We start from the raw sequence: 18,013 nt of genomic DNA, 5'->3' as shown, positions 1-18,013 counted from the left end.
TCCATTAATTTTGGGGTATAATTGAAGAAGAAATTATAGTATTAATAATATTCAATTTCATTAATTTGGGCAGAAAAAATACTAAAAATTGAACACTTATTTAATAAGAGAAAAGGAATGCATAATATAAGGTCTTGGGTCAAATATGATCATAGAAAGAATTTTCAGTTTTTTTGGCTTGTTAATTCGTGTTTTTAAAATCTAGGTATCTATACGACATGAAAATTGACTGATCTAAGACTAGTAAGATTCAGAAATTTATGTGACATTAAGAATGAAACGTTATATTATTACAAGAAGAATATTTCGTTTATGAAGATGTTCTTAGCATACACAGTTATATATATAGTTCGATCAATTTAAAATGCTTTTATTTCCATATAATTTCTTTTACAATAATCTCATGCATTTGACATACATTAATTAAGGTTTTAATGATTCATGCAGAAAAACTTTTGAACAATGAAAAAAAAGTGTGTGGAATCCAATAACACCGATGCTAGAAACATTAATGATGTTCTATACTATGAGTTGTTGGTGAATATTTTCATGGCCCTTAATGTTGTAGAGCTTGCAACAGTATCAAAAGTGTGTAAAACTTGGCGTGAAACTCGTAGTGACCCTAAACTTTGGCATAAACTTGACCTTAGTGTACTCTGCTATAAGCCTTTTAACGTACCCAAAATTCTAGGATCTTGGAACCTTGAAGATTCAAGTGAAAGAATGACTAAAATCTTGAGAGGAATCTTAACTCAGAGCAAAATAGGACACATTCGCTGTTTTGTGTTCAATTTCTATGCTTATATAAAGGACGAACACTTGCTCCTTGTTGCTGAAAGGTAACACTACTTTTAATTGTTTGTGCTCAAATTGCATAATTATGCTATATTATATTTATAAAGTGTATGTATGTCTAAAAAATTATGATAGGTGGCTGGGTTGAGCACTTCGTTTATGTAGTTTGATAGGCATAATACTATTGAAGTAGAATTTTTTTAAGATATTTTTTTATTTATATCTATAGGAGATGAGACTATTTTTTTTCTTTGGACAGTAATAATGTAAGATTTAGTTTTTCAATTAATATTCTCTCTAGTGTCTTTAGATATTATTTCTAGTAAGATAGAAATATAGAAGGGTGCCAAAGTATACAGATTAAGATAACTTCAAGTTGAGTTGTAGAACATAAAATTCTAACATCAGCATATGAAGCCGCGGTAGAATTTTTTATTCTCCAAGTTGGCAGATCTAGAATAATAAGATGTATCTACAAAAGATTTTGACACTCAAGTCAGTAATAATCTAAGACTAAGGTGTATCTTAAACATGTATTAAATTATATAGGGTAAAGTATAGTTTTTGTTCCTAAAGTTTAGTAAAAGTTTTAAAAATATTTCTAAGTTTATTTTGTTTCAATTTTATCCCAAAAGTTTTCGATTTGCATTAAATATATCCTCGACGGCTAAATTTTTAAAAAATTTAAGACAAATCTAACAATAATGCAATAAAATTATGCTTGATTTGCTCGTGTTGAAAGTTGTTCTTATGAAATTGTTGTTGAATTGGTCTTAAAATTTTTTGAAAAATCAGCCGTTAAGGGTATATTATTTGATGCAAATCGAAAATTTTTAGGACAAAATTAAAACAAAATAAAACTTAGGATTATTTTTGAAACTTTTGTCAAACTTCAAAAACAAAAAAATACACTTTACCCAATTATTTATTTATAGTATTTGAACGAGAAATTTAAAAATTCAAATAAATTCATATAAGAATTTACTATGTGAATATAATCATTATTTACTAATTTTGTTATTTTAAAGTATCTAAATTATTTATTATTATTATTGAGGTAAAGTTTTTTATGTATTATATTTTTGGACAGGACTCCAAATCTGAAAAGGTTAGTTCTACCTGCCTTATGCAACTTATCAAAAGAAGCAATTGAACATGCAATTAGTTTATGGGGAGGGCTGGAATCCATCACAATTACCCGCATGACCAATCATGATGAAATTTTTCGAGCAATTGGCAAATACTGCAAAAGAATCACCGAATTGAAAATCACTAGCTGCTTCGAAATGGATCATGCTAGAGCCTTGATCGAACACACCCCAAATCTCAAGTTCTTGAGCATTCAATCCATAATAGTGAACTTTAAAGCATTGTGCTGTGTGCTTGAGAACTTGAAGCATTTGGTGACTATTAATCTCTGCCACAGTCTCATCATGGACAAGCCTGACCCATCAACCCAGCTTGTTTTGTACACTTTTCGCCAATTGCAACATCAATGGCCGATCCATCGTTTGAGAAAGGTTCTCTTTTGTCTAAGTAAAAGGTGTGTCATATGCAAGAATAAGATCGGTGAAAATTATCTGATGAAGAAACCATATGAAGTCTTTGAGGATCTTTGGCGTCAAGATGATATAACATCTCTAGCACATTGAGATGGGTTTGAATAAATTATATCTTGATGAATGAAGAAGCTTGAAATAAATATGGTTGGTTATGATGAAATAAATTTCATAAACATTTTCTTCATTTTCTTTTGTCTTTGTTTTTAGTTATTGTTAGTTGGTCCTTGATGATCATTATATATCCTATATATTTGGTAAACCTTTTTTTATTAAGATGGTCAAACTTGTTTTCACGTGAAGATGCACAATCTCAGAAAGAACCGACATATATGTTATATTGCCCGTCGATAAAAATAAAAAATATTGATTTCTTTAAAAAGAGGTTTACTTGAATTAAACTGCTAGACTACCGGTTTTGTTTTTTTTTTTCCTTTTTTCTTAAGGATAAACCAATTTTTTCTTTAAACTGCTACATAACAGATATGTCAGTCATTGAATATACATATATTCACGTCACGTGAACACAATTTGAATTACTCTAATGCAAGTAGCTATTATGAATTACCGTTATTCTTGTTTTGGCATAAAGATATATGAGTATTGTTTATACTATATTCTGGTCCAAAAACACAGATAAATTCAAACTGAATAAAGTTTAATTAAGAGAGTTGATCTAATCGATACTCATCCAATTTTAAAGAGGTTGAGCACAGTGATATGAGTTCGGTCCAATTTATCTAAATAAGCAATTAACTACTACTATTAACAACCTTTTTAATAAAAGGGAAACGACTATCCATCATCAAAAGTAGAACTATTCTAAAAGGTTGTTATCGATTCTAGATTTACACCTATAAATACTCTGACACCTTCAGGTATATTTTGAATCTAATCTAATAAAATCTGCTAAAATTCTTACTGACTTATAAGCATCAGAGTCTCTTACAGGTACTACCCCCATCTTTTCAGAAACAACTCGGATGGATTCATCCTCGTGGGAGAAGATGTCGGACAAACCATTCAAAGGAGTTTGGACTTTACGTTCAAACTCAAAACAACCTAGTATCAGGTAACCCTCGGAACATTGGCGCCAAGGCCGAGGACCTGGAAGTCTACACCCAATCATGGCGGATGATCACCCTAAAAACGAACATACGGCATCCGAATTTGAACTAGAATATCACAACGATGAACGGATGGCCACAACAGGGAGGGACTTCTGATAAACCCTATTTTTAGGGTTTATCTTGTGCTTAATTTAGTAGATTTTATCCATTATCCTCACACTTATTCATATAATTCGAATGTTTTACATTTTTCTTCCTAATTTTCTACTATGAGTGAAAACATGCTTCTTTGGCCTTAAATTAGCTACTTTTAATCCTCTCTTATTACCATTCGATGCCGTGATATGTTTGCTGAGTGTTTTCAGAGTTTATAGGACAGGAATGGCTTGGAGGATGGAAAGGAAGTATGCAAAAGTGGAAGGAACACAAGAAATTGAGATTTTAGGAAGCTGGCAGCAACGCACACGCATGGTATGACGCGTACACGTGACTGGCGCAGGATACAAGTGACGCCTTGTCATGCATACGCGTCGCTCACGCATACGCGTCGTTGAATCAAAAACTTAGTCACGCGTATGCGTCGTCCCACGTGTACGCGTCTCTTGTATCCTGCGCCAGTCACGCGTACGCGTCATACCACGCGTGTGCGTCGCTACCAGCTTCCTAAAACCTCAATTTCTTGTGTTTTTCCACTTTTGCATGCTTCGTTTCCATCCTCCAAGCCATTCATGCCCAATAAACTCTGAAAACACTCAGCAAACATATCACGGCATTCGAATGGTAATAAGAGAGGATTAAAATTAGCTAATTTAAGGCCAAAGAAGCATGTTTTCACTCATAGTACAGAATTAGGAAGGAAAATATAAAACATGCGAATTATATGAATAAAGTGTAAGGATAATGGATAAAATATACTAAATTAAGCACAAGATAAACCCTAAAAAGGGGTTTATCAACATCGCGAAACCCTCAGCCCGGAATGATAAATTCAAAAATCTATCCTCCTAAGGATATGGTAAACCAAAATCCGATCAAACTAATGGGACTCGTACACGGCACCATAGTCGATTATAATAATTTGAGTAGGAGATAGAACGTCAAAGAGAGGCTGAAAGATATCTGAAAAGGGAAGTGCGATAACGAAGAAAGATACAAGAAAATCTTTTGAAATTAGAAGCCGACCTTCGAGGTTGGAACAATCATACAGATTGGGAAGAAACCCCCTTTAGAGGGAAAGATCTATTTATCGAAGAGTTAGGGTTCCCAGAAACTTTAAAAATTCTTAACATGGACCTCTATGATGGAACGGCTGACCCAAGACATCACTTAAGCAACTTAAAAAGCCGGATGCACTTGGTTGACGCGTCAAATGCAACTCGTTGCAAAGCGTTCCCGACGACATTAACCAAAGCATCGATAATGTGGTTTGATAGTCTACCACCAAAGTCCGTGACCAGCTTCGACGATCTTGCAAGAAAGTTTCTCACTCGATTCTCAATCCAGAAAGACAAAGTCAAACATGCTCCAAGCCTCCTAGCGGTCAAATAAGAGATTGGAGAAACTCTCCGAACTTATATGGAAAGATTCAACAAAGCCTACTTGGAGATTCAAACTCTGCCTCCAGAAGTAGTGATAATGGGGCTAGTTAATGGCATCAACGATTATCCCAATCCAGAGCAAAATGACATCCGACTTTTCTATACAAGGTACAAGAGTGAGCAGAAAAACACATCAACATGAAAGAGAATTCCTAACTAAGAGAGCCAACTCCAAGACAAAATCTTTCTCACCATGACAGGATAAAGAGAAGGAAGCAAAAAAAAAGGATGAGTATAGCTTAGAGAAGCCTCAAAGGTATCATAATTATACTCCTTGCAAGTTTCTCTTGTTGACATCTACAGAGAGATCTGCCATATCGAAAAGCTTCCACCACCTTGGCCCATAAAAAACAAGAATGGTGGAAGTCGAATAGAATACTGCAAATATCACAAGATATATAGACATTTCACTAAGAATTTCTACGACTTGAAAAAACAGTTGCAACGAAGAAGATCAAAGGCTTTGAGCAAGAATAAAGCAAAACGTTTCAGAAGAAGCAAAAAGAAAGGGAAAAAAGGGTTAAATATTTATAAGATCCAAGTAGCAAAATGACAAATTCACCCCCCCCCATTTATGGCGTGCACGGTTATTAAATGTATCCGTGGAGAAACATGCAAATGATTACGAAAAGACGCAATGCTTCAGGTTCATAAAAATCACGTTGAGTACCAAACCTAATCCCTCGAAAGGTGGTCTGCCCGATGTGATGCGCCGACACCACAAGAGATCAATCTGACCTACAAATGCTTGAGTCTCACCTAATAAAGCTCGGCCTCAAGTAGGGACGCTATTCATACCCTAGCCCAAAAACATAGTCACACCCAAAATGAATAAAGCCCAATTAAGAGAGGCGATCTAATCAACATCGTCTCACCCGACCTCACAGAGGTCGGGCACAGCGACATAATTTTGGTCCAACTTATAAACAAGTAACCAACTCCGACTATCTCTCCTCCGCTTCTAAAAAGGAGATCTTAACAACATCCTTAATAAGGGGGAAACGACTATCCATCACCAAAGGTGAAACCACTCTAAAAAATGGTTATTGATTTTACATCTACACCTATAAATACCCTAACACCCTCAGGTATACTTCAAATCCAATATACTAAAAACCTGTTAAAACTCTTGCTGACTTAACCATTGGAATTCCTTGCAAGTACTACTCCCCACCTCTGCACAAACAACTCAGACGAATTCATCTTCGTTGGAAAAGATATCGGAAAGACAATTCAAAAGCGTTTGGACTTTATGTTCAAGCTCAAAACAATTCAATTTCAAATAACTCTCAGAACAAGTATTTATGTTGGATAATTTATATTCTTATATACTGTTAGAAATAATTAGGATCAATTAGGATCAATTAGTATCATTTAGTATATCTGAATATTTATTATAGGAGATTACGGCTTTATTATTACGATTCTCTTAGTACCTATAAATACCCTTTATAGTGTACAATTTCAGACAAATTTGAATAGACAACTTGATTACACTCAATAATACACAAATCCTTTCTTCATGTTAGTCTATTGTTTCTAACATATACAAAATTAGATGTGTTATTTGGAGAAATAAAATAATGTTAATTACCTAAAAATCATGACTACTTGCTTTAACTTGAGTGAAAAAAATCATATTGTTAAAGACTTAAAGTCCACTTTAAAGGAAAAAGACGGATATCTATTAAGTATTAATCTCTTTGTATATTAAAGATAATTATTAATTTATTATGATGTCTTAAAATATTTGTCTAACTTATTAAAAAAATTAAAAATTAATATTTAATTTTAAAATATAAAAATAAATAATTATTAAATATTTAAAATTTATTATAAAAAATAAATTAAGCAAAAATTAGACGCTTAAGTTATAACCACGAAATTCACAGAAATGTCCCTGGGTGCAAGTATGAAAAGTTGCATGCATTATATAGTCATGCAGTGGTATAAAACGTCTCATATATGTGTCTTTGTTCGTTGGTACTAGGATGAAAACACACTAGGTCATGTGAGGTTTTATTGTTAAAAGATCAAGATTGTAATTTGTTAAAGGTTTGTTTAAACGTGTGAGTACGATCTATTTAAAAAAATTAGTCTGGCCCAGAGTCTGTTAACAAATAAAAAGTTTAAATTGGACTAAAATTTTAAATAAGCCTAAGATCTATTAAGATACAAACATTTTTTTTCATATAATTATAAAAAAAGATTCGATAGATTAGTAGAAATAATAAGATTTTTAAATAATGGTTTAGAATACAAACCTCGCTTATAATATTTTTAGAAAATAATTTATATGCATAGTAATTTTGAATAGGTCCAGACTAATTTGACAAGTCTTGTAAATCTTTCAGTAAGTTTAAATTTAATCTCTTAAAATGAAAAGACTTTACTATAAATTTAAGCCTAAAAAAAATTAGATCAAGCCAGATTCATTGACGGCTAGATTTAAAACTCTTGGCAGACCGTCTCACCGGATTTCATCCTTAGTTGATACACTCATTAGTTTAGTTGAATTAACTTTTAGAAAATTATTCACTTTTTTTTTGTTGGAAGATAAATCTAGAGTAGGTCTTTTTGTCTAAACATAAATCTCGTTTTTCTTTCTTTCGGCTTTTTTTTTTTTGTTTATTCTTATGATGATTTTCTTGTGCTGGGAATATGAAGATTCTTGTTTTTTGTCAAGAAATTCTGTGTGTTTATTGGGTAAAAACTATTTTCGTAAGACTTCTGATTTTGGTGAACATTGAAGCTCTTCTAGGATTGTTTTAATTTGAAATTCGGTTCTCTTGGCCCAATATAATAGAAAACTTGAAATGAAGTTGGGTTTACTTGGCCCATATGATCGAATGTTAAAAGAAACCCGAAAGAATAGTTTGACCCAACAAAATTATAAAGATAATAAGAACATGTTGAGAGTGGGATTTGAACCCACGCCCTTTCGGACCAGAACCTTAATCTGGCGCCTTAGACCAACTCGGCCATCTCAACTTTTGATTTTCTCAAGTTTGTAGTATTAATAGATTTTAACATTGTATATTCAAAATTTCAAATCCAAGAAGAAAAAATGAAATAAAAATGACAAATAAAACGGCGTCGTCCACCATTTTTAACACCAGCTGAAAAATTCGTGCTCTCTAGAATGAAAATCAGAATCGAAACCCTCCGACGAGACGCCATCATCGATAAGCTAGCTTTTCAATGGCACTATAACGAACGAATTAAATTGTAGGGTGTCTTTTGTTTTCATCGAAATCAAATTTTTACCTTCAAACTCTGCAAAAAATAAACAATTCTTTCTTATTCCGGTGAAGCAAAATGGATGATGGTACGGCTACTACTGCAGATTCATCTTCATTGTTGAAGAACCCAACAGTATCAGAACACACCCTTCAGTTACTCGTCACTGCTTCCGACACTTCTTCGTTGGAAAACTCCCTTGAATCTCTCACAGAGACTGCAAAATCCCACGGTGGTCGTTCAGAACTTGCTTCCAAAAAGGTCCTCGCTGCAGTTCTAGACGTACTTGAACACCATAATCATAATCATGATATTATTGCTCTGTGTTTCAAGCTCCTTCGAAACCTGTGTGCTGGGGACATTGAAAATCAGAACTCGTTTATTGGGCACAATGGGGTGGCTGTTGTTTCAGATATTTTGAGGTCAGAGGTTGGTTCTTCTTCTTATTCTTTGGGTTTGGTTCGTTGGGGAATTCAGGTTCTGGCGAATGTTTGTCTTGCTGGGAGAGAACACCAGCGTGCTGTTTGGGAAAAGTTGTATCCAGAAGGGTTTGTTTTGCTTGCTAGAGTTAGTAGCAAAGAGACTTGTGACCCTTTGTGTATGGTGATTTATACTTGTTGTGATGGGAATCCTGAATGGTTTCAAATTCTGTCAAGTTATGATGGGTGGCCTGTAATGGCAGCAATTGTGAGAACTGCTTCTTCTGGTTAGTAGCTTTATGCTCTTGCTTCTGTACTTTTCTTTTTCAAGGAAAAAAAAAAAAAAAAGAAATTGTAGTTTCTTTGTTTAAATATAGTAACTTTATGGGGAGGTAATCACAATTATAAGTAGTATAAGATAGCAGTATTTGGTTATTTGGGTGGGTGAGAGTACTGTCTATTGTTGTTTTATACTTTCCTGTGTAAGATGCTATAATTTGGGTGATGAGAATACTTGTTCTGTTCCCCTTTTTTATTCTTTCCTCCTTTGTGGTTTATTTGTTCATTTATTTTTGAATCCTTTGCTGTTTCTGTTGTTCTTTTTCTTCTTCTTCTAGGTTATTTTGATTTTCTTAATCATTGGTTTATGTTTGATCTAGCTGGTTTTGCTGAGGATTGGCTAAAGTTGCTTCTTTCAAGAATCTGCCTCGAAGAATCTCAATTGCCTGTGTTATTTCCTAAATTACAGTATGTGGATGATCCTTTGGGTGAAGAAGATACCGAGTCCAAGGATGGTCAGTTTTCCTCTGAACAAGCTTTCCTTCTGCGAATCCTATCGGAAATCTTAAGTGAGCGGCTAGAAGATGTTACTATCTCAACAGATACTGCATTGTTTGTTTATGGAATATTCAAGAAGTCTATTCGGATTCTCGAACATGCAGGGAGAGGCAATTCTGGTCTTCCTAGTGGCTCTCCCGAAGTTGATATTCTCGGCTACTCGCTCACAATACTGAGGGACATTTGTGCTCAAGATAATGCGAGAGGTAACAGGGATGATGCAGAGAGTGTTGTTGATGTGCTATTCTCTTATGGCTTCATAGAGTTGCTTTTGTCTTTGCTTAGAGATCTTGAGCCACCAACAACAATCCGGAAAGTAATGAAGCAATTTGAGAATCAAGATGGTATTGGTGCTAGTAGTAGTTCTTTAAAACCATGTCCTTACAGAGGGTTCAGGCGAGACATTGTTGCAGTTATTGGAAATTGCACATATAGAAGGAAGCACGCACAAAATGAAATCCGGCAGCAGAATGGGATTCTGCTGCTATTGCAGCAGTGTGTTATTGACGAAGACAATCCTTTCTTGAAAGAATGGGGCATATGGTGTGTAAGGAATATGTTGGAGGGCAATGAAGAGAACCGAAGGGTAGTTGAGCAGTTGGAGTATCAGGGAACTGCCGAAGTCCCGGAGCTTGCAGCCCTTGGTCTTCGAGTGGAGGTTGATCGGAGTACTATGCGCGCAAAACTTGTAAATGTAACATGAAGTATCTTGAGAAAATGGAGACACAGTTTTTAGGATAATAGCAAAGGCCTTGCTCCTTGTTTCATTTAATGAATTGGAACTGTTTTGGTTATATTGATTAGTATAGGAAATAAAGATGCTAGAGATTTTTCTAATGTGATGAGTTCTGGTTTCTAATTCAATATCATTCTCTGTTGAAAAATTACTGAACTAGTAAAAAGAAAAAAGATGCACGAGAGTTTGGGAAATTTCCCACTTAATACATGTGAGTATGTGACTATTGATATTTATGTATGACAAGTTAGTGAAATTACATCAAACAATAGAACAAAACCTTAATAAGTTATAAAAACAACAATTGATACAGATTATTGTTTATTATACAGTGAGTTTCTTTTCTTTTCTTCAACCTATCATTCTCTTCAAAATTGTTTTTACTGTTTTAATTTACAATGATCATTAATTCATTATCCTAATGTTAGTAGATATATAGTCAAATGGTTAGATTCTCCTTCATGGCAAGGAATGACCCAACTATTTTCCCTCCAACATCAGGGAACTCTTCATGGCCAGGAAGGGGTCTAACTTTGCCCTTTCTATCAACATCAACAGGGTATTTCATTAGATGTCCTCTCATCTCTGTTACTTCATTTGCTGCATACTGTCTCCAGTTCATTTCACCCATCGCTTTAACCCTTCGCACGCACTCGAGGCTCTCTGGCTGCAAGAAACAATCTTCAATTGTTCCTGTGTGTTCTGCCCAAAGCGACATCCTATATCCATGGACCTACATAGCATAGTTTCATCAAATTATTGCTAAATAGAAGAACATGCTAATGGCTTACAAAATAAGAGTGTAGAAAAACAATCAAAACTATTATCAACTCAAGTATTCTCCTTTTCCTCCTAAAATTCAAATTGAGAGAATTTTGTCCCCGCATGTTCCCAACAGGAACATAATGCATATTAAAGAGCTGCCTAGCCTGCTACAGTGCTCAATAAAATATGACCATAGTTGGTATGCATGGCAAATTCTAGAGATTGGAAAAATTATAGGTGATTAAAAATTCTTAAATGTTCCTATCACATTAGCTACGTAATCCACATAAACCGTTATTAGTATCCATTGATGGGAAAAGGGAAGCTTACTTGTCCAAGGGGGTAAGTAGATTTTCTTGCCCAGGTATAATGTGGTTGATAGGCTCCCATTGCAATCTCACTGTCTCTTGTTCCTTCCATAGAGCGTTGATTGATGTTTGCGGATCCCAATATCACATATTCATCATCAACTATCATGCCTTTCGAATGAACATAAATCATGAAACGCCGGCTATTTCGACTATTTGCCTGGAAATAGAGCATCAACATACAAAAATTTAATAGCGCATTCATTAACAAAAGAAGGCATGCAACAGAAAAAATTGTGAAGAATTCAAATGTTTGTAGTGACTTTTAGAAAAATAGCTTGCAGAAAATTAAGTTCTAAGAGGAAAACAAACATATTACGAAACTGGATTAGAATATTGTAAGACACAACTGGTTACTTTCCGAGTATCAATAACCAATTGAAATGGAAGATACCAAACAGCTGCTATCTGAAAGTGGGATTTGGCTCATCTAAAGTGCAAGTAGCACTTGTGGGATTAGTGTCAATCAAACCATTGATGAAATAACCAAGGTTTTTAGATTTAATAATATACAAACACATGCTTAACTCTAGATAATTTGAAACTGTGGGTGAGGTGCCTATTGGTACTAGAAATCTAGAATTTATAATAAAAATGTGAAACTAAATGACAGAAAAAAAGTATGTAACTAGGAAGAGAAGGACAAGGAAAGGTGGTGTTCGTGACATACTTGGACACTATTTGCCTGGGGAGGAGCTCCAGAGACTGTGACATTATCATACATACTTGTGGACTCCCGATTGCCTAGACAGAAAAAATTCAAATAGTCTTGTGGAGAGAATGCTGCTTCAACCCCAGCATCAACCAAAGCCTTGTAAACAGTGTCATACATCATTTGCATTGTATTATTCTGCATAGAAAATGAATCCAGATCAATAAGTGCAATAACCAAGTACCCGTGTTTTAACTAACCAAGCATTGTGGTCTATAGCAGACAACGGTGATAAAAAAGAAAAATGATCAAATATGACAATGGTAGCACAGTAGAGCTGATATGTGATTCCAGGTCAGAGTGAACAATGCCAAATGCAAACTTATCCGATTGAAAGGTTCAATCAAATCTGATTCTGTTAAATAAAATGCTTTTATACTGTTAATTGAATCATACCTGCCAATACAGAATCCTTTGTGTAGCAGCCCCGGTCGGAACACCTTCTGGCCACATTGGAATAACAATATACACTGCAAATCTTTCATGTGCTTTTATCTTTTCAGCAATCTTCAGAGCAATTTCCAATGGTATCAAATTATTAGCACCTGCCAAAGCATAAAGCCTAAAGATTAACATAAAAGAGACCATTATAAAATATATTTGCCACATTGTTAACATTGCTTTATTCTTCCACTGGACTAGTGAATTAGTTTAGCATCTACATCCCTATAATATACTTTTCAATGAGATTTTTGTTCCAACTACAAAATAATCTGCTGTATCAGATAGCTTTTGATGCATATAACACACCAACATGGCATGGCATACCGCACACATCTAAAAGACTGTTTCTCTATGTATGTTTTGTAGGACACTTACATACGTTAGTTCTGTACATGTTACTTCATGCTCAATAAAACATCCATGGTTCTAGTATGCAATTGCATATTTATTTTTAACTTTTTTACAAAAAGGTTATGCAGAAAGATGAGCTACATACCAAGATCTTTATGTTGACTCCAATTGTATGAAGACCCAATGAAATATTGATTCTCTATATAAATGTAATGCTGTGCAGCTCGAATGGCCTTCACATATGCTGTATGTATGCTCATGTCGATCAGCACATTCTTCCCACATACTAGGTTCTGCAACATATATACACACCAATGTTTGACCTTCTGATCACACATGAACAATTGAAACAAGCACTAGAAATGAAAAATTGAAACATAAAGCTTCCATTTACCTTGCTAGAAGCTTCTTTTGGATCCTTTGGAAATCCTTTAACAGAATTTGAATCAATTGAACGAAATATCTACATCCCAAAGTAAACAGAATGATAAATTCCATTACTAAGAAAACTGAAGAAAAATTGCTTCTAGAAAACTAAAATATCTATTTGGTATTTAATAACCAGTTACCTGAACATGCCAAGACTCAGGATCGTCATGACCAATACAAGGAAGATCAGTCATGCGAATGATATCTGGAATTCTTTCCAGCTTAAGCAAAGCATCATCATATTTCTTTAACTTTTTGATCCCATGAGGTTTTGAAGCTCTTAACCAGCGCTCCTCAAAATTTTTCAAAACATCATAAGCTGCTGGACCATCAATTTTGGAATGCAAGTCATGCCATGGCTCCCGGGGACAACCACCTACATTACCCTGTAACATAATTATATCATATGAATAAATTAACCTGCTTATTTGAAACATTAATATTTATAAATTGCTGCAAAATGTTCCTATCTACAATATTCATAATTTAAACTGCTTCATAACTTTGTATTTTGCACGAAAGTTGTAAATGTGCAATTGGGGGAGGTAAATAGAAATAACATCATTCTTGTATTAGGTTAAACATATCCCAAGAAGATTGCAAAAACATTTCTCAACTACCCTTTGACTTCCTCTAAATCTGGAACTATACATTTTTGAAAATACTTAATTTAAATATTTTCAGAAGATTGATTTACACATCTAGTTAGTCGTGTTAATGAAACAAAATAGAGTTGGAAATAAGAGATTACCGTGAAAGTAGGGTTGTGATAGTCATCTTTATGCAGTGTATGCAGGGTCCTAAGTATATGATGATCGGGAGTATCATAACGTCCATCACACAAATCAAGTCCACCAACAAATGCTATTATTTTTCTCATGTTATTTCCAGCATCAGCATCCACAATAACGGTTTTCTGATGATGTGTATATATTGTTCCAACTTCCTAATAAGAGGAAGACAAGGAGATTCAATATAGAAATCTGAAACCAAAATCATTAAATTATGTGATAACATGAAAAGTGATCCAATGCAAACAAGTAGATATCACTGCTGGCAAACCAGAACTTGCCCAAAATCCGAAGTTGCAATTAAAGCTTCACATTCCTATATGAAAAAAACTTGTGGATACACTCAATAGAAATATAAAAACAATTGACAACGTTTGCAGCTAAAAGATACTCATGCAAATCTTGAGTTAAAGCTTTAAGCTAGTTCGTAGGAAGTAGGTTTAATGTCTAGACTACACAAAATTTCACATTAAGCTAACCAATGATATAAACATATATGTTTAATCATATGTTCATGAACACTCATTTATGTTAATGTAATATAGCTTGATGTCTGATTTTATAACTACCAACAAACAAATAATCATAAATAAAATATTAGATTCTTATGAGCTACAGCATTAACCAATTCATGCAAGGCTTTAGAGAATAACCATATAATGTTAGTAAGAAACAGCACTTCAGCAAAATCTGTAGAGAGAATCAACCATCAATAAAATAAAATATTTCAATTGGACAGTAGTTGTCAACCCTGACCTTTTGCTTGTACCAGCTATGTCGTTTTCCAGCACTGCGAGGACAAAGCAGCACATGCACTGAAGAATTCTTGAAAAATCGTCTTGTTTCCTCATCATGAGTTGCCATGACACCATCCTGAATGTAAAGTTGAAGACTTTTACATAATCAAAACTAGAAGGGAAAAATATAAGTATCAAATCCGTAAAAACATTTTTGTTTAAAGAAGCAATAACAGGATTACCAATAGTCTTAATCTTACTTGTCAGAGAATAAACATTTATTAGCCCAAGACAAAAGAATGGCTTTGCTATGTCAATTATTTTATTTATGGTACCATCTAGACTAGAACATCATAAGGATAACCTAGTTTAAGAGGTTAACATCACGCTGGTGTGAGTTTTGTGCAGATAAATTTTGAGTAGAGAACAGAGATTCTAGTTTAGGAGTACCACTAGCCAATATATAGTGTCCCAAAGTCCAAGAGAAAAACAAATTTCAAAAATATTAAGATGATTATATGTAAGTTAAGCACCAGCAATGGAAGAACAGAAACAAACATTGTCAAGAAGTATGAAACTAGTAAGTAGGAAAAAATATTTGTGGATTAAATCCTAAAAAACAAGTATATTTTAATACGCAGAACAACTTTCAGCATCTCAAAAAATTTTTTTTGTTGCAAAAACTGACATGTAAACCTTTTCATGTAAAAAATGTAAACCTTTCTATACAAAAAGGAAGTCACAATCAACTAAGTTCAAAAGATATAAGAGTGTATTTTTCATAAGTAATGAATCAAGGATGTGATCATGTAGACAATTTCGAACCAAATCCCACCAGCCCATCCAAGCAAATAAATGCAGTAAACATAATCGAAATGTAGTAATACTTACTGTTTTATAACCCAAAATGCTTCTTGATGTAGGGTCGTCCCATACAAGGAGAAGCACTCTTACTCCTTCCTGTGACTTTGACCTCAAAAGATCACCCAAGGCATAATCCGATGCTTTGACAGCACCATCCCTTATTAATGTAACTTTGTGCCACACTGACCATCCTGTAATATAAATCAAACGCCGAGCTTGACGTATGGCATCATAGATGTCATACCAACACTTTCCATTCACATAAGTCTTCCCATTGTCAAGAAACACGTTAGGGAGGCAGCCATCTGGAACATGAGCATCTTGATATAGAGTAACCGTTCCACCTTTCCTCAAAGGAAAATAAGTCGCAGGAACTCCAATGTACTCAGGCCCTGCTCCAACTCCTTGATGATAAATGCTTAGTTGTGCCATTGGGATATACTGAATGGATAATCTCAGAACAGCACCTGGCTTACAAGGCTTCCCACTACTATTTAGGATGGGATAGGTGCCTTCGACCAGCTCCCCCGAGTATATCTGTTCCACTGGAATTGCCACGATGCCGATGAGCTGTGAACCGACAACATCACTGTCTTTAACAACAAAGTGCACTTCAGCAGCATGATGTGCAACAGGAACATAGAAATGTTGCATCCAAACAGGATTTTCACTATTGCTAATCACAAAAGTCCTCCCAATTACAGCGTTTGCTACAGAAATTGTTACATAAGGATCACTGGTAATCACCTTATTCATAGTTCCTTCAATTTTATTGCCCATAGTGCCAGGTAATTTACCGAACATATCACCTAATGTTTTGTGGAACATGTCCATATTAGGAAGATTTTTGGCCTCAAGCACCCATATATCCAAATTTCCATGTAGAAGCAGAACTCTCAGTGACCCTTTATTCTGCACTGGAACAATCTGCACAGACTCATTAAATGAGCCAAAACTAGATGATGAAAGTTTAGACGAATCCACCCGAGAAGAGTAGGAATTTCCCCATCCTGAGAAGGAGTTATTAGCATGTCCATAAAAGTCATCTTTCTTCTGCTCTATTTTTGAAGTTGAAATGGAATGCATTAGGGGCCTCACTGGCTGTTGAGGTGATGACACAATATCACTAGGCGTGCTATCAGACAACCGAACATTACTCATAAGATCATCCAAAGGCGGGTAAGTAATAGCACTCGGAGAAGGCTTGGAATCATCACTGGGTTGTGGGGTTCCACTTCCACCACCTGTTGAGCTAGTGTTCTCCACATAGTAGGGACCTGCAAAGCTATTGGTTCGCGAGTGGGCATCGGATTGCTGAGGAGACAAATAGGCCTCATTTTGTGGATAGTAATACTGAGATGATCCATATGGCAAGCTACTGGTGTGAGAATGGGAAGCTCGAGACGGACTCTGACTCCCTGGAGGAACATGGTAGGGATAAGCAGGGTAAGGATTGGTAGGAGCACTAGGGGCAGTAGCCGGATAAGATGTCTTCGGTGGTGGCTGGTTGAAGTCTAAGGGGGCACATGAGGAGGGTGATTGAGGATGAGGGGGGCAAGGATAGTCGATATGGCCCGAACCAGAGTATGATAAGGATGATCTAGGAGGTGGGGGATAGGAATAATTGAAGGAATGTGAAGGATTATAAGGGTATGGATAGGGAACATGTTCATATGGATTAGGAACTGGAATTCCAGTTGGTGGAGGTGGGTATGGTTGGTAAGGGTTGGGAGGGTAAAAGTATGGGTTTGGATATTGGTTTGGAGATCCATTATTATCCATCAATTAACCACAGAAACACAAAATTCTAAACCCCCAAAAGGCAAAGAAAAAGGATCAAACAATTTAATTGCCATATGCTAATTGGATTTCAATTGATACAATTACAAACTAATTGTACATGTAATACACGGAAGTTCCGAATAAGAATACAAATAGAGCAATATGCGAAGTGCTTGAATGATTATAATTTGGATTGATCAGACACTGGTGATACGTATATCAATGGTGAATGTTCAAGGAAACAAAGAAAGTTAACTCAAAGATGAGATTTTCTATTTTTATTAGGAGATAGAGAGAATTAATAAAAATAAAAAAACTCACCTTCTCTTTTTTCTATGGAGATTCGGAGATTGAAAAAAAATGCAGAAATAAGCAGAATAAGAACAAGACGAAGATCCAGCTGATGAAACAAAGTTTTTGAACTCCGGCAACGCTCTCTCTCTCTCTACTAACCAGGTCAGCATTGACTACGTGTACAAAGTGCCCGAAGGATACCGGCATGGCAGGTTGGGGAAG

At 35.1% G+C, this 18,013-nt stretch overlaps 3 protein-coding genes and 1 non-coding gene across 4 annotated transcripts; 2 read left to right on the top strand and 2 right to left on the bottom strand.

Annotated features, from left to right (window-relative positions):
- Window positions 1-408: 408 nt before the first annotated feature.
- Window positions 409-2,447, top strand: LOC127746680 (F-box/LRR-repeat protein At3g48880-like). The gene is made up of 2 exons (XM_052260652.1): window positions 409-839; window positions 1,886-2,447. The coding sequence occupies exons 1-2, from the start codon at window positions 463-465 to the stop codon at window positions 2,445-2,447; spliced, it is 939 nt and encodes a 312-aa protein (XP_052116612.1). The 5' UTR covers window positions 409-462.
- Window positions 2,448-7,932: 5,485 nt separating this feature from the next.
- Window positions 7,933-8,013, bottom strand: TRNAL-AAG (transfer RNA leucine (anticodon AAG)). The gene has a single exon. It is a non-coding gene; the product is annotated as a tRNA-Leu (tRNA).
- Window positions 8,014-8,127: 114 nt separating this feature from the next.
- LOC107485545 (uncharacterized) lies at window positions 8,128-10,382 on the top strand. Its single transcript, XM_016106081.3, has 2 exons — window positions 8,128-8,968; window positions 9,341-10,382. The coding sequence occupies exons 1-2, from the start codon at window positions 8,341-8,343 to the stop codon at window positions 10,219-10,221; spliced, it is 1,509 nt and encodes a 502-aa protein (XP_015961567.1). The 5' UTR covers window positions 8,128-8,340; the 3' UTR covers window positions 10,222-10,382.
- Window positions 10,383-10,530: 148 nt separating this feature from the next.
- On the bottom strand, window positions 10,531-17,564 carry LOC107485544 (phospholipase D beta 2). The gene is made up of 10 exons (XM_016106080.3): window positions 15,743-17,564; window positions 14,871-14,987; window positions 14,075-14,269; window positions 13,464-13,709; window positions 13,289-13,357; window positions 13,040-13,187; window positions 12,496-12,644; window positions 12,058-12,237; window positions 11,350-11,547; window positions 10,531-10,987 (listed from the first exon to the last, which is right to left on the bottom strand). The coding sequence occupies exons 1-10, from the start codon at window positions 17,495-17,497 to the stop codon at window positions 10,694-10,696; spliced, it is 3,351 nt and encodes a 1,116-aa protein (XP_015961566.1). The 5' UTR covers window positions 17,498-17,564; the 3' UTR covers window positions 10,531-10,693.
- Between the last annotated feature and the right edge of the window lie 449 nt (window positions 17,565-18,013).

Source organism: Arachis duranensis, chromosome 4 (assembly GCF_000817695.3).
Source record: "Arachis duranensis cultivar V14167 chromosome 4, aradu.V14167.gnm2.J7QH, whole genome shotgun sequence".
Taxonomy (NCBI): domain Eukaryota; kingdom Viridiplantae; phylum Streptophyta; class Magnoliopsida; order Fabales; family Fabaceae; genus Arachis; species Arachis duranensis.
Note: the sequence above shows the minus strand (reverse complement) of the source record. Positions and strands in the feature narration are given on the sequence as shown.

Coding starts and splice junctions, on each gene's coding strand:
- LOC107485544 (XM_016106080.3), bottom strand. CDS start 17,497: ATGGATAATAATGGATCTCCAAACCAATATCCAAACCCATACTTTTAC. Junction 13,188..13,288: donor CAAAAGAAGCTTCTAGCAAG/GTAAATGGAAGC, acceptor TATATGTTGCAG/AACCTAGTATGTGGGAAGAA. Junction 12,238..12,495: donor AAAGGATTCTGTATTGGCAG/GTATGATTCAAT, acceptor TTTTCTATGCAG/AATAATACAATGCAAATGAT.
- LOC127746680 (XM_052260652.1), top strand. CDS start 463: ATGAAAAAAAAGTGTGTGGAATCCAATAACACCGATGCTAGAAACATT. Junction 840..1,885: donor TTGCTCCTTGTTGCTGAAAG/GTAACACTACTT, acceptor ATTTTTGGACAG/GACTCCAAATCTGAAAAGGT.
- LOC107485545 (XM_016106081.3), top strand. CDS start 8,341: ATGGATGATGGTACGGCTACTACTGCAGATTCATCTTCATTGTTGAAG. Junction 8,969..9,340: donor TGTGAGAACTGCTTCTTCTG/GTTAGTAGCTTT, acceptor TGTTTGATCTAG/CTGGTTTTGCTGAGGATTGG.